The following is a 15,875-nucleotide window of genomic DNA, read 5'->3' on the forward strand; positions in this document are numbered from 1 at the left end:
CCTAACTGCAGCTTTTACATTGATTGTAATGGGAAAATCTGATTCGCTTAACGTTGTTTCATTTAAAATTGCACTTTGCAGGAATGCAACTACAACGTTAAGCCAGGAATTAGGTACAGGTGTTTTTAGGCCAACATCCTCAACATTTATGTGATTACTTTCTTCCACCTTCCCTGCAAAGCACAAACATATTTACTTTCTCCTCATATCACACCAGTTACGTTTGTAGAAAGCAGTGCAGAAGGTTTTTCTTATTCCATGTGGCCTTTGCTGTATTAGCATATCATAAATAAATTACCAAATGACACTGTGCTTTTACCAAGGGTTTCATGTTAAAAGTGTGATTACGTGGATAGAATTTTCTGCCAGTCGTAAGAAAAGGCATGTTTTCTGTCTGCATTACATAAACGATTCTTTGGTTAGACCTAGTATGTAACAGCCTACATAACACAAGCTTAAGAATTTTCTTCTTTCTTTACTCACTTGTGCTTTCGGATTGCTTTCATTGAGGGTCCCAACTGAACCTGAGAGAAACGGCAGATTTGAGGGCTCAAGGTGAGAATGTGTATATATTTAGTAAATGTACCTCAGCGTAACCAAATATTGGCCTGCCAAAAATATGTGCAGCCTAGTTACTGGAAAACATAATTTCAGGAAATATTGATACTTCCTTAGATAAAATTTTCATTGATATATAATATGTAGTAATATATAATATTGTAAGTATAACATAGAGGTTTTCAACAAAGCCATCACTATTACAGTTCTACAAGTTGAAGGCTAGTCGAAGAATGAAATCTATTTGTAGATTTTAAATATTTTGTTATTGTTAATCCAAGGCAATGCAAACAAAAACTGCAAACCAAAATTTGGGTCCCCTTTTAGTATTGAGGACCTAGATTCAAATTTGCTGTAGGTTGGTCGGTATAAGTTGTCCAGTTGGTGTCAGGTTCTACGTCAAATTACCCAATTACAAATGGGAAAGGCTCACTGGGCCAATATGCTCTTATAAGTGAAATGGAAATGTTTCAATAGTTGCAGGAGTGTTTGACCTTCTGAGGGTGAAGTTTAAAAACTGGTGTTTAAATTAAGAAAGGGAAACTGAATTCTACAGCTAACCCATGCTACACCTGGGAATGCTTGATGCTAACTATAGGTGTCAAAAAAGAGAAAGTGTTTCGTTTAAAACCCTTCATCTGAATGCTTTTTTAAAAAAAACAAAAGCCCGCGGATAGGTAAGATCATTACATCAAGAGAGAAAAAGTACCCCCACAATATACATTCTAAAATCCTTGTACAGAAAGTGGATTAAATTTGCTCTGAAAAGTAATAATGAGGTGAGATAGCTGCATGACAGGCCCACCCATTACCACAGCTGCAGAGACCTAGATTAAGCAGTTATAATGAACAAGTCTGGTAAGTGGCATCGGGCTTGCATGGTTAGAACATCAACCTAGCTGATCTAACCTAGCAATAGGTCCTTCCATCATTCTGAAGGTGATTGTTTGTCTAAATATCTTCTGAAGAAATTAAAACCTGACATGACAGCTGCTTGACATTTTGACCTCAAACTGCAGTCATATTATCTGCAATTCTGTGCAGAAAAGAAGCAAGCAATCGCAATGCTTCCCCAATTAGCAGTATACATTCATGCTCTGGACACCAAGATGTTGGCAAAACACACACTTTTGGCATTAAATTGTGCTGCTCACTGCTGTTTGGAAGCAGTTTGTGGTACTTGCTGTTTGCCTGCCGAGGACCAAATGCAGAATTTTGAGTTGTCTGATCACTAACGAGTGATCCTCTTGGAGGGTAATGGGGAATTTAAAGTGAGGACTTGTTTGGCAATGGGAGACTGGAGCCTAATTAATTTTCTCTGGCAAACTTAGTAACCAATACCTGAATCAGGCTGGTCAGCCTTGCAACTCAGCAAGTGACCAGCAAACCTAGATCATCAATAGCACTTGGAGAGGTGGATTTGCCACAGGCACCTGAGGCACTTTGTACTCAGCTTCATTTAATTCTGCAAACCGAAACCTAACAGAGTAAGCTAAATGAACAGTGAGAAGTCAACCAGTGCTCTGCAAGCAAGGTACACAATTTTAGTCAGTTAAATTCTTGCACACTTGACCACCTTGCACATCAGTCTTACAGCCTTTGGTAAGTTGGGGTGAGTCCCTACAATGAGAGAGTGTACAATTTTAGTGGCAGCTCTACCTACCTTTGTCGATTTAGTTTGGAGACTCTTAAACGTGGTTATGGTTTCTTTGCATGTTAGATGCCTGGCTGATCAAAAAATTGTTTTGGAACTCAAATAATCAGGTTGAATTTTTTTTTAATAACCCTTATTTTATTGTTATTTGAATCTTAATGCAGATATTTTACAACATCTAACCTTGCTTTTGTTTGAATATGTTTTATATGTAGCTTTGAACACAGCTCCACCTCATGGGCACAGCAGATTAATCAGCTGAGCACCAGATCAACACCATTTTTTGTTTTTAAAATGTATTTATAAATATTGGACTATATTTTTGAAGTGTTAAATATTTGGAAAGAATAGTTTTTAGATGTTGACTATTACAGTTCAACTGATGCAAAGCTGCATTCGATATATTTTTATATATAAATCTTAGATTTTAAATGAAAGATACATTTAACACCGATGTTGTGCTACATATGCAAGACTGAGATGGGCATCTGTAGCTTGCAGTGTGCAGTTTATTACACTTTGCGTTCCCACAAGAGAGCTCCACACCTATTATTTCTACAGTTTAGTTTCTCAGGTAGCTCAGTTTTAATGTTAGGAGATGCAAGCAGCATTCACTTTCCCCCAGGAAAATCATACCAGGCTAAGTTTTATAAAGTTCCCAATGTTACAACAAAAAGCTGATATTTTAAAACTTAGCATTGCATCATATTGGACTTTGATTTCACAGTGCACTCAGATCACGGACTCTAGGATATACTACTACTTTGATTTTGATACTCATCCAAAAACTTTTTGCAACGATGTAAAAATGCAGCAGCCCAAAGATAACCGTGTAAATTATGCTAAATTAACAAAGCAACACTTATGAAAATGAACTTTATTGTAATTATTTTAAGGGATGATATGTAGTATTGTTCTAGGTATATGAATATCACACTGCAGAGATTAAGAAACTAACCCCAACACAGCTTGTATTTGGCGCATGCTTATTGACAGATTGCATGTATTTATAAAACGGAAGAAAGAAGTAGAAGCAGCACAATGTAGTTCTATGTTCTAATGTTTGGGTTGCCCAAATTTTTTGTTTTCTGCAGTCGCAATGTATCTGGGGATCAAAAAGACGAAATCAAAGAAGCAAAGCCCCGTTCACTCCGATTTACCTGGAGTATGAAAACGACCAGCTCCATGGATCCCAATGACATGATGAGGGAGATCCGAAAGGTTCTTGATGCAAACAATTGTGATTATGAACAGCGCGAGCGTTTCTTGCTCTTCTGTGTCCATGGCGATGGGCATGCAGAAAACCTTGTCCAGTGGGAGATGGAGGTCTGCAAACTGCCAAGACTGTCACTTAATGGAGTTCGTTTTAAGCGAATATCAGGAACATCCATAGCTTTCAAAAACATTGCTTCCAAAATTGCCAATGAATTAAGGCTGTAAAATATGGTTAAGCTATAGTTTCTTAAGCAGCATTTCATGAGTGTTTTTTTCTGAACACTGGTGGAACTTTATTGAAGAAAATGTATAGGATAATGCTTATGCAATAACTTCTCGCAATTTCAGATCATGGCATTGTAAAACAATGGAAATTCACAAGCTGCTGAGGGGGTGGGGAAGTTGATCAAAGACTAGATTTTCTTTTTCTAAAAGTGCACTACAGCCAGTATCCTACTACCTGAACAGCTTGCCCCTTCATCTGAATTACTTCAAACATTTGTAATTGGCTCAGAGTCAGTTACTTGTGAAACAAACTGAAAATTGTTTATCCTATGTAAGTATGATCCCTGTATTTAAAAAAAAAACTGTTCCAAAAAAACCCTTCTGATTAAAATGCTGTTAAATGGGAGACATGGGGGTGCTCCTGTGCTTTCAAACCTGTATATCTTCCACTGTTAGTACTGATTCAGGTGCTTAGCTTTTCAAAGACAATGAATTGTAAGAAACAAATAAACTCATTTTCCATCAGTTGTGATTAATGGCCTTCAGACAGTGGAAGGTGTGTAACTATGGGCTAATTGTTTCTGTAAAACATATTATAAAACAAAAAGTTCTACTAATGGAAGAAAATTTTCAGCTGTATTTAGGCCTGTGATTATAAAAATTACCTGTGTTAAGCCAAGGGTGCTGTGATTTGGAAATGATTTAAGTACTGTAGATCACAGATGCTAAACCACACTTAGGATTTCTCTATTGTAGAAAATATCACCATCTAAGACTGTTCCTTAATCAATTAGGGCATAAAATTATATGTTTATTGTTTTGGTTTCTTTACAGTAAAGCTTAGATTGGAAACAGTTTTGTTCGGCCGTACTTTATTTAGCTGTAATTATTGTTAATACAGAATACAGTCTGTCCTGCACACATACTAGCTGAGTAAAAATGTTTGAGTCTGTAATTTAACAATTGGGCACTGTGGGACATTATTCATTTAAGTATGCGGTTTTTATGTTTTTTTTTCAAACTATCAGTACTGTCCTTTGGAATGTAAATAATGTAACTTAGTTTTGCGGACAGCATCATACTGTTATACAGTTTGTTTTTTCATTTTTTTAATGTTCTGTAATGAGCCAGGAGTTACAAAATCAATGTAAGTTGTCAACATTTAAGGTTCACAACTCTTCATTAAAGGAAAAGAAACTAAAATGTATTTCTGCAATGTCACATATCAATTTACTCACTGCAAAATATGCATGTAAGTATGCACACAAATATATGATCTCTACATCAGTGTATTAGTTGTATAAATTTTATTCCTTTTTTTTATTTCACACACATGGTTCCATACATTGCTAACTAGCCCACTAGCAACTAAAACAAAGAATAACACAAATGTAATCACATAAATCGAAACTGGTCAAATGGAAGATCAAATCTTTTTATTTCAGTTTTCCCACTCGTTTTGGAAACCTTTGTTTGTTTTTCAAATGCTAGGAAATAAATTCTTCTAGACTTATAAAAAGCACATTACTCTTACAAATATTTTTGTAGTAAGGTCACCTCTTTAGTTTTATAGTATTCTAAAGATACAGCTTTTTTTTCAATTAGAATAGTAGCTTGGTTGGCATGGAATTTTCCTGTGGAATTATACAATTTTTAATACTTTTATTTTCTCACAGCTGGAAACCATTACAGCTAGATGCCATTAACCCTCCAATAATTTGGATCAATACACCTGGTTTTCATATTTGTCTAGTTGCACAGTGGAGTGCAAACAGCTAAAACAAGATCCTTCAGAACACAAATGAATTTTCTCAATTATCAAAGGCCACATCCATATCTCTATCATTATCCTGCAGTAAATTATCTCTTCATTTGCATTCAGTACAAAAGAAACGCAAAGTATGAACAATGGATCCAAACTGAAGATGATTTGCAGCAAGAACCCAGGCCAGCTAATCAGCTTGCTTAGCGCCATTCCTCTAGACCAACTTGAATTTTGCCAATGTATTTGTAGAGGCTGCCTCCTCATAAACCTAAGTGATAGCAGCCACCAAGTTCATAAAACAACATTGGAACCACCAATACAAAAGCAAAATATTGCAAATGCTGAAAATCTGAAATCAGAACAAAACATGCTGGACAATTTAGCAGGTGAGGCAGCATCTGTGGGGAGAAACAGATTTAATGTTTCAGGTCCATGACTGTGTTCGCTGCTCGCAATGTGGTCTCTTCTACTTTGGGGTGACCAAATGCAGACTGGGTGACGCTTTGCAGAACCCCTCAGTTCATTGCACAAGCATGACCCCGAGCTTCCGGTTCTGGTTCCGGAAAGATCAGTGGGAGCAAGGTGGACTGAAGAAAGATAGAAATGTAAGAGCTTTTAAACCAGTGGAATGGGGGCGGGGGCAGGAAGAAGGCCTGTGATAGGGTGAAGGCCAGGGGAGATTAAATAGCAAAAGACTTCATGATACAACAGCCAAGAGAGTGGTAACGGATCTAATAAAGAAGCAATTGTTGTGCCCAAATGAGGTGTGAATTGATACATAAAAACCATCTGAATGCGACATGATGTAATAAAGAAAAACTAGACAAGACTGACTCAGCAAATCAAAAGGGAAAGAAAAAAACACACAGAACAAGAGGGAGGCAGAAATTATGATCTAAACTAAATGTTGAGTCCGGAAGGCTGTTGAGTGCTGAATTGAAAGATAAAGTGCTGTTCCTCGAGCTTGTGTTGAGCTTCACTGGAACATTGTAGCAGGCCATGGACAGAAAGATCAGTGGGAGCAAGGTGGAGAATTAATATGACAAGTAACCGGAAGCTCGGAGTCATGCTTGTGCAATGAACTGAGGGGTTCTGCAAAGCAGTCACCCAGTCTGCATTTGGTCACCCCAAAGTAGAAGAGGCCACATTGCGAGCAGTGAACACAGTAAACTCAAATAAAAGAAGTACAAGTAAACCGCTGTTTCACTTGGGAGGAGTATTTAGGACCTTGGACTGTGATAAGGGAGGACATGAAAGGGCAGGTGTTGCATTTCCATACTTGCAAGAGAATGTGCGTAGGTAAGGGAGAGGATGTTAGTGGTGACAGGAATGGACTAGGGAAGGATGAAAGGGGAGGGCAGGGGCAGAAATGTGGTTGAATCGTGCTGGAGGTGGTGAAAATGGCAGAGGATGATCTGTTAAGTACAGAGGCTGTTGGGGTGGAATGTGAGGACAAGGGAAACCCTACCATAGTTTTGGAAGGGAGGGGAAGGGGTAACAGCAGAGGTGCATGAAATGAATTGGGCATGTTGGAGGGTCCTATCACTCTGGGTGGGAATCCTTGGTTGAGAAAAAAGGAAGACGTTGGAAGCACTGGTATGGAAGGTTGCATCATCGGAACAGATGTGACGGAGTCCTACAGGATGTAGGATGTGAGGAAGTGTAGTCGAGGTAGCTGAGAGAGTCCATGGGTTTATAGTGCACATATGAACTTATGAATTAGGAGATGGAATAGGCCATTCAGCCCCTTAAACCTGCTCTGCCATTTGATAAAATCATGGCTGATCTGATTGTGGCTTCAACTCTACTTTCCTGTCTACTCCCATACTTATAGATTCTTAAGAAAATCAATCTAACTCCACCTTAAAAATATTAGTGACCCTGTTTCCACTACTCTCTGGGGAAGAGAATTCCACAAACTAATGACCCTCTGTGAGAAAGAATTTCTCCTCATCTCTGTCCTAAATAGGGGACCCCTTATTTTTAAACAGTGCCCCCTAGTTCTAATATCTCTCATAAGCAGAAACATCCTCTCAGGATCGTATATATTTCAATAAGATTCTCATTCTTCTAAACTCCAGGTACAGACCCAACCTGTCTAACCTTTCCTCATAGGCTATCTACTGAGATGAAGGGGTTATCTTATCTCCAGAGATGGAGACAGAGAATTTGAGGAAGGGAGGGGAGGAGTCAGAGATGGACCAGGTGAAGGTGAGGGAATTATGGAAATTGGAAACAAAGTCAATGAACTTCTCCAGTTCGCAGTGAGAGCAGTAGGCAGCACCAATACAGTCATCAATGTACCAGAAAAAGAAATGAGTGAGGGGGCCTGAGTAGAACTGGAATAGAAAAGAACAGGTCCTCAAGGGTTATAATCTCCGGATTACTACCCGAGCCACGTGCAAATTGGCATAGGGACGCAAGAATAAGGGAAGTAAACACGTGGCTACAGGAGTGGTGCGGGAAAGACGGGTTCCATTTCGTGGGGCACTGGCATCAATATTGGAACAGGAGGGGTCTGTACCGTTGGGACGGTCTCCACCTGAACCGATCTGGGACCAATGTTCTAGCGAAAAGGGTAAATAGGGTGGTCAACAGGACTTTAAACTAGAAAGTGGGGGGGGAGAGGGAAGGGTAAAACTCCAAGAAGTATGACTAATGGGAAACAAAGCAGCAGGTTAGCGTGTGGGGGGTGGATTCAACTTCATGGAAAATTATGAAAAAACTGAAAAGAAAGGAGAGCCCAGGAGAGGCTATTAAAGTCTCCAGAACACAAAATAGGACAGAGTGTTTGGAAAGGGCTAGGAATCTAACTTCAAGCACATCAGATAAAGGGATGACAATGAGAAAGGGGATGGGAAATACAGGACTGAAGGTGTTGTATCTGAATGCACGCAGTATACGAAATAAGGTAAATGAGCTTGTAGCGCAGATTGAAATTGGCAGGTATGATGTGGGCATTACGGAGACATGGCTGCAAGGGGATCAGGACTGGGAGCTAAGTATCCAAGGATATACATCCTATTGAAAAGATAGGAATGTTGGCAGAGGGGGTGGGGTTGCTTTGTTAGTAAGAAATTAAATTAAATTAATAGCAAGAAATGATGTAGGGTCAGATGATGTAGAATCTGTGTGGGTAGAGTTGAGGAACCGCAAAGGTAAAAAAAACCATAATGGGAGTTATGTACAGGCCTCCGAACAGTAGTCAGGATATGGGGCACAAGATACACCAGGCGATAGAAAAGGTGTGTAAGAAAGGCAAGGTTACAGTGATCATGGGGGATTTCAATATGCAGGTAGACTGGGAAAATCAGGTTGGTCGTGGAGCCTACTAGGGAACAGACAATTCTAGATTTAGTGATGTCTAATGAGGCAGACTTGATAAGGGAGCTTAAGGTGAAGGAACCCTTAAGAGGAAGTGACCATAATATGATAGAATTTACCCTGCAATTTGAGAGGATAAAGCTGGAATCAGATGTAACGGTATTACAGTTGAATAAAGGCAACTACAGAGGCATGAGGGAGGAGCTGGCCAGAATTGACTGGGAGATGAGCCTAGCAGGAAAGACAGTGGAACAGCAATGGCAGGAGTTTCTGGGAGTAATTTGGGAGAGACAGCTAAAATTCATCCCTAGGAAGAAGAAGCATACTAAAGGGAGGACGAGGCAACCATGGCTGACAAGGGAAGTCAGGAACAGCATAAAAGCTAAAGAGAAAGCATACAATGCGGTGAAGAGCAGTGGGAAACCAGGGGATTGGGAAGCCTACAAAGACCAACAGAGGACAACTAAAAAAGAAATAAGGAGGGAGAAGATTAAATATGAGGTTAAACTAGCCAGTAATATAAAAGAAGATTGCAAGAGTTTTTTTAGATATATAAGGGGTAAGAGAGAGGCAAAAGTGGACATTGGGCCGCTGGAAAATGATGCTGGAGAAGTAGTAGTGGGGAGCAAAGAAATGGCGGAGGAACTGAATAGGTACTTTGTGTCAGTCTTCACAGTGGAAGACACAAGTGACATCCCCAAAGTTCAAGATAGTCGGGGGGCAGAGGTGAGTATGGTGGCCATTACCAAGGAGAAGGTGCTAGGAAAACTGATAGGTCTGAAGGTGGATAAATCACCGGGACGAGGTGGATTACACCCCAGAGTTCTGAAGGAGATAGCTGAAGAGATAGTGGAGGTGTTAGTGGTGATCTTTCAGGAATCACTGGAGTCAGGGAGGGTCCCAGAGGACTGGAAAATCGCTAATGTAACCCCCCTGTTTAAGGAGGGAGTGAGGCAAAAAACGGGAAATTACAGGCCGATTAGCCTGACCTCGGTCGTTGGTAAGATTTTAGAGTCCATTATTAAGGATGAGATTTCAAAATACTTGGAAGTGCATGGTAAAATCGGGCAAAGTCAGCATGGTTTCATCAAGGGGAGGTCATGCCTGACAAATCTGTTAGAATTCTTTGAGGAGGTAACGAGTAAGTTAGACAAAGGAGAGCCAATGGATGTTATCTACTTGGACTTCCAGAAGGCCTTTGACAAGGTGCCGCACAGGAGGCTGCTCAGTAAGATAAGAGCCCATGGTGTTAGAGGCAAGGTACTAGCATGGGTAGAAGATTGGCTGTCTGGCAGGAGGCAGAGTGGGGATAAGGGGGTCCTTCTCAGGATGGCGGTCGGTGACTAGTGGAGTTCCGCAGGGGTCAGTGTTGGGACCACAACTTTTCACTTTATACATTAATGATCTAGATAAAGGAACTGAGGGCATCCTGGCTAAGTTTGCAGATGATACAAAGATAGGTGGAGGGACAGGTAGTATTGAGGAGGCGGGGAGGCTGCAGAAGGATTTGGACAGGTTAGAAGAATGGGCAAAGAAGTGGCAGATGGAATACAACGTGGGGAAGTGTGAGGTCATGCACTTTGGTAGGAAGAATAGAGGCATAGACTATTTTCTAAATGGGGAGAGAATTCAGAAATCTGGAGTGCAAAGGGACTTGGGAGTCCTAGTCCAGGATTCTCTTAAGGTTAACTTGCAGGTTGAGTCGGAGTTAGGAAGGCAAATGCAATGTTGGCATTTATTTCGAGAGGGCTAGAATATAAAAGCAGGGATGTGCTGCTGAGGCTTTATAAGGCTCTGGTCAGACCACATTTAGAATATTGTGAGCAATTTTGGGCCCTGTACCTCAGGAAGGATGTGCTGGCCCTGGAGAGCGTCCAGAGAAGGTTCACGAGAATGATCCCAGGAATGAAAGGCTTAACATATGAGGAACGTTTGAGGACTCTGGGTCTATACTCGATGGAGTTTAGAAGGATGAGGGGGGATCTGATTGAAACTTACAGAATACTGAAAGGCCTGGATAGAGTGGACGTGGGGAAGATGTTTCCATTAGTAGGAGAGACTAGGACCCGAGGGCACAGCCTCAGAGTAAAGGGGAGACCTTTTAGATCAGAGATGAAGAGAAACTTCTTTAGCCAGAGAGTGGTGAATCTATGGAATTCATTGCCATAGAAGGCTGTGGAGGCCAGGTCATTGAGTGTATTTAAGACCGAGATAGATAGGTTCTTGATTGGTATGGGGATCAAAGGTTATGGAGAGAAGGTGGGAGAATGGGGTTGAGAAACTTATCAGCCATGATTAAATGGCGGAGCAGACTCGATGGGCTGAATGCCCTAATTTCTGCTCCTATGTCTTATGGTCTTATGGAATAATGAATGTTCCACATATCTCACAAAAAGGCAGGCATAACTGGGTCCCATGCGAGTACCTACAGCAGCACCTTTTATTTGGAGGAGGTGAGTGAAGTTGAAAAAGAAGTTGTTCAGAGAGAAAACAATCTCAGCCAGGCAGAGGGTGGTGGTGAATGGGATTGGTTGGCCCTCATCTGAGGAAAAGGAGGAGAGTTCTGAGACTGTCCTGGGGATGGTGTGTGGAGTCCATAGTGAAAAGGAGGCAGTTAAGACCAGGAAACTGGAAATGGTTGCAGTGATGTGGGCATTAGAAAAGCCATGAATGTAGGTAGGAAGAAACTGTACAAGGGGAGATAAAATGGAGTCAAGATAGAAAGAAATAAGTTCAGTGAGGCAGGAACAGGCTGAAACAATGGGTCAATCGGGCCAGTCTTGTTTACAGATCTTGGGATGGAGGTAGAAGCGGGCTATTTGGTTATTGGGGGAACTACGAGGTTGGTGGCAGTGGAGGGAACATCTCCAGAGGAAATGAGATCAGTGTCAGTCCTGGACAATGGCTTGATGTTCAGTAATGGAGCCATGGTCCAAGGGAAGGTAAGAGGAAGTGTCAAGAGAGTTGGCATTTGGCCTTTGCTAGGTAGAGACCAGTACACCAGACAATAACTTTTCAGCAGGTTTGATGATAATGTTATGGTTGGACCTCAGAGAACGGAGTGCAGCAAATTTCAGAGGGATACAGGTTTGAGTGAGTAGTAGAAAAATTGGGACAGCCAATGTCAAGCTGGCAATGGTCAATGAAAAGATCGAGAGAGGATGAGGGAGAGGTCCAGGTGGAAGGAGCATGTTGGAGACAGGTGAAGGGATCCGTTAAGCAGAGCAAGACTCCTGGTCAAAGGAGTGGGTGTGGAGGCAACAGAACAAGAGCTCAGCATCATGGTGAGCTTGAAATTCATTGAGGTGGAGACGTACAGGGATGAAGCTAAGGCATTTGCTGAAGACAGAGCATTCAAATTCAAAGAGAAGGTCAGAAGGTATCATGAATACATGGTAAGTGGTAAGGCTCAAGGAAGAGAGGCAACTGGGGGAAGGGAAAGGATCTGGATGGTTGAATGTGATGGTGAAGCTTATGATCCTTCACACATGAAGATAAATAGAATCACCAATGTGCCTTTCATAACAAGATTGGAGCTACCAAAGTATAGTCAGAACTCCAAAGATAGTTCTCCAAGAACTAAACACTTAAACTTATGAAGATTCTCAAGTACTGGTGTAATGAAGACTTGCAATTGTGAATATCATCTTGCGCAGTGTAGAAAACTGCGAAACAGAAAGGGTTTGCAAAATCAAAATAAATCTTCTGGCTTAAATACAGCTTTGTATTTCCTCCCTCACCTTGGTAATTAATGATTTCCTAGTGGCTTAAAGGAAAATGGAACCTTCAATTTAAACTTCCTGAATCGAAACTGTTCACAAAAAGGCTGGAATTGTAGTAAGTTGAGCTAGTATTCCAGTTTATTCTAAATCTGGCAGAGTGGTAAAATCTTCTAATCTGAGTGTTATGAAATATGTTGTCTAAGTGGTAGGTAGAGGGATAGGGCTCCTCCAGAACTGTGAACTCTGCACAGATTATGATCAGACTTCTTTCTGCAAATGGAGCTATTTTAAAGTAGCCACTTCCTGCAATAATAACTTAAAAATTTCTCAAAGTTTCAAGGCCTGACAAAGTAGTCACACTTGACTATCACTTGTACTGAGAAGACAGATTCCTTAAATTGTTTTTCTCCCCCGCCCACACACACTTTTTTGACTATAGATGTTTTAACTGATTAAATTGATGGCTTCACACTGATATTAAAGCTCTTGGCTTTCAGACTTCTTCCAAAAACATGGACCCCCTCCTAAACACTGCTCTGAACAGGATAAATCTTCCCCTTTCTAGGGATCCATTTGTAGCTTATCTATTGAAAGCAATAGATTACCGCTATAAGGTATAGCCTAAGTTTGTAGAACCTCCAGATTGCAGGTCAAATCTGGCTCAGTCTGTGTTTTTAAAAAAGTTAGAAGTTCATCAGCAGAACCAGCTGGATCTGCCAGTGAATAGTTAAAACAACAGCCATATACACAGAACTGCCCACTCTAACACTGGGGGCATAATGAGCTGATGTGCCTCATAGACAATGAATTTTTCCACTTCAAAACTATATGCAGCAAAACAAAAACCAAGCTAACCAGACATGCTTTGCTCCATATAGTTTTGAAGTGGAAAAATCCATTGTCTATGAAGGACCATCTTTTTACATGGCAGAAACAGAAGTTATGTGAGATTGAAACTTGAAGTAATTACCAAGAAAATGTTAATGAATGGTGTTGAGTTATATCCTTTGTCCTTGTGGAATGGTCAGATGACCTAAAGAATTTTCAACCGGATTTGCATCTACCATTTGATCCAGTTTCTCGATGACCTCAAACAATATTTGGAAGGCTCCTGTTTCAAGCAACATCATATCTTCTGCCGATATCTACTATTCTGTCTTTTGACTAAAAAGATATTCTTTGGCACATCTGATTTTCTATTCAATTAAAATATGCGTCTAGCTTTTACAAAATTGACAAAATCAAGAAAGAAAACCAATATAAGAAATTTGTGTGCCTCCATCAAGGTGTTATTTATTATTCAAATTAAATTATCCCAAACTAGCTTCCCTAACCAAACCCCTCCACCCAACCCTGTGTTTTAGCAAGAGGTTGATTTATTATGAATGTTCCCACTTTTTCATTCAGATTTTCAGTATCTGCAGATTCATACCTTCTGTAATCTTTATTTTGGGGCTAGAATACAGTATGGAGATGTGTTATGAAATTAAACTTGTCTGATAGATTACCTTCCAAAGTAAAAGTCAAAATGAATTGTTTTGCAAAATGCAGACCATGAACCATTTGGAGGGGAAAATATGAATAGACATTCAAGGAAAATAAGAAAGAGGAGATTTTCAACAGTACTCTAATAAAATGGAAAAACTCTGGTGTGTTTAGATGTTGTTAATAAAATAACTCTAAAGACCCTCTTCCTTATTTCCTGTGTAAATCCCTTGGATTACTCATATACAGTTCTTTAAAAAATGGCCATGAATGAAGTCAACATCTGAGATAATCTGATTATTGTGTGCAACAATAGTCAAATGCTTCATACGTCCATTTCACAAAAAAGGAGCAACCTGTTGAAGAGCAGGAACGTGGTTGTATTTAATTTATGGCAAACCAAAGAAGAAAAATAGATTGGCATGAGGAAAAGAAATTAATGAGAATATTAAAATGTATACAAGCTTTGATTTGGTAAGGCTGCAATGATGCACCTCATTGGTCACTGAAGATCATTTTCATCTTCAAATGAAACCACCTAGATGGTAACCTTGCAGGTTGAATTGCTGCATCTTGAAGTCCCAAGAGCAACACCAAAGGGAAGCTGCTAGAGTTTATATAGTTACAATAGCTGCAACAATTTGCTAAAACAATTCACCTGCAGTAAAGCCAATGTTCCATAGTACTAAAACCAGAGAGATGCAAGGCACTAGAAATGTGGAAATTAATGATGAAACTAGCAGTTGATCGTAAAAACTCAGCTGTTTCACTGATGGCCTTCAGGGAAGGAAATCTGCCATCCTACCTGGTCTGGCCTACACATGACTTCAGCAGCACAGCAATGTGGTTGACTCATAACTGCTCTCTGAAATGGTCTAGCAAGCCAGTCCGTTGTACCAAACCACAACAGAAAAGTCAAATTAAAAAATGAAAATGTGGCATCAACCTAGGCAACAGGAACAACAAAGGCACACCCTGCCCAGTTGACCCTGCAAAATTCTCCTCATTAACATCTGGGAACTTGTGCCAAAATTGGGAGAGCTGCACCACAGACTAGTCAAGCAGTAGCCTGACATAGTCATACTCACCACATCATATCTCACAGCCAATGTTTCACCAGTAGGACTGATCCACCAGAGGTAGCAGCACAGTGGTCAGAAGAGAGTGCCCTAGAATTCCACAACATTGACTCCAGATCCCATGAAGTCTCAAAGCATCAGGTCAAACATAGGCAAGGAAACCTCCTGCTGATTACTGCCTATTGCACCCCCTCATGTTGAACATCAATTCGAAGAAGCATTAAGGATAGCAAGGACAAAAGAATGTACTTTGGGTGGGGGTCTTCAATGTCAAGCTGACCGAGTCCCGAAAGACATATCTGCCCAGACTGGGCCTATGGCAGGTGGCGCGAGAAGCCACAAGAGGGAAAAACCTACTTGACCTTGTCTTCACCAATCCAGCTGTTGCAGATGCATCTGTCAATGATGACAAGATTCTGTCTTGTGAAGACAAAGTTCCACCTTCACACTGAGAAACCCACCATTGTGTTGTGTTTAGATGCCACCATGCTAAATGAGATAAATTCAGAACAGATATAGTAGCTCTAAACTAGGCATTCAGCAACAGCCAAATTGTATTCATCCACAACCTGTAACCTCATGATCCAGATATTTCTCACTTTACCATCACCATAGGACCAACCTGGTTCAATGAGAAGTGGTGGACAGCATGCCAGGAGCAGCACCAGGCATTTCTAAAACTGAATTGCCAACCTGGTGAAGCTATAACACAGGACTACATCCATGCTGAACAGCAGAGCAACATGTGATAAACAGAGTTAAGCACTCTCACAACCAATGAATCAGGTCAAAGATCTGCAGTCCTGCCACATCCAGCTGTGAATGATGGTGGACAATTAAACAAATAA

At 40.6% G+C, this 15,875-nt stretch overlaps 1 protein-coding gene across 9 annotated transcripts in view; it reads left to right on the plus strand.

The window, feature by feature from the left end:
- Positions 1-4,939, plus strand: part of mark3a (MAP/microtubule affinity-regulating kinase 3a) — a 220,291-nt gene extending 215,352 nt beyond the window's left edge. For 7 of the 9 annotated variants that reach the window (XM_078562458.1, XM_078562457.1, XM_078562464.1 and 4 more), the window contains 2 exons: positions 511-555; positions 3,307-4,939. In XM_078562458.1, the coding sequence (XP_078418584.1) occupies positions 511-555; positions 3,307-3,652 (391 nt within the window). In that variant the 3' untranslated portion in view covers positions 3,653-4,939. The remainder of the gene's footprint in view (positions 1-510; positions 556-3,306) is intronic. The other 2 variants (XM_078562460.1, XM_078562461.1) reach the window with 1 other exon arrangement.
- Positions 4,940-15,875: the final 10,936 nt, after the last annotated feature.

The sequence above is a fragment of the Cetorhinus maximus genome, chromosome 18 (genome assembly GCF_964194155.1).
Source record: "Cetorhinus maximus chromosome 18, sCetMax3.hap1.1, whole genome shotgun sequence".
Classification (NCBI taxonomy): domain Eukaryota; kingdom Metazoa; phylum Chordata; class Chondrichthyes; order Lamniformes; family Cetorhinidae; genus Cetorhinus; species Cetorhinus maximus.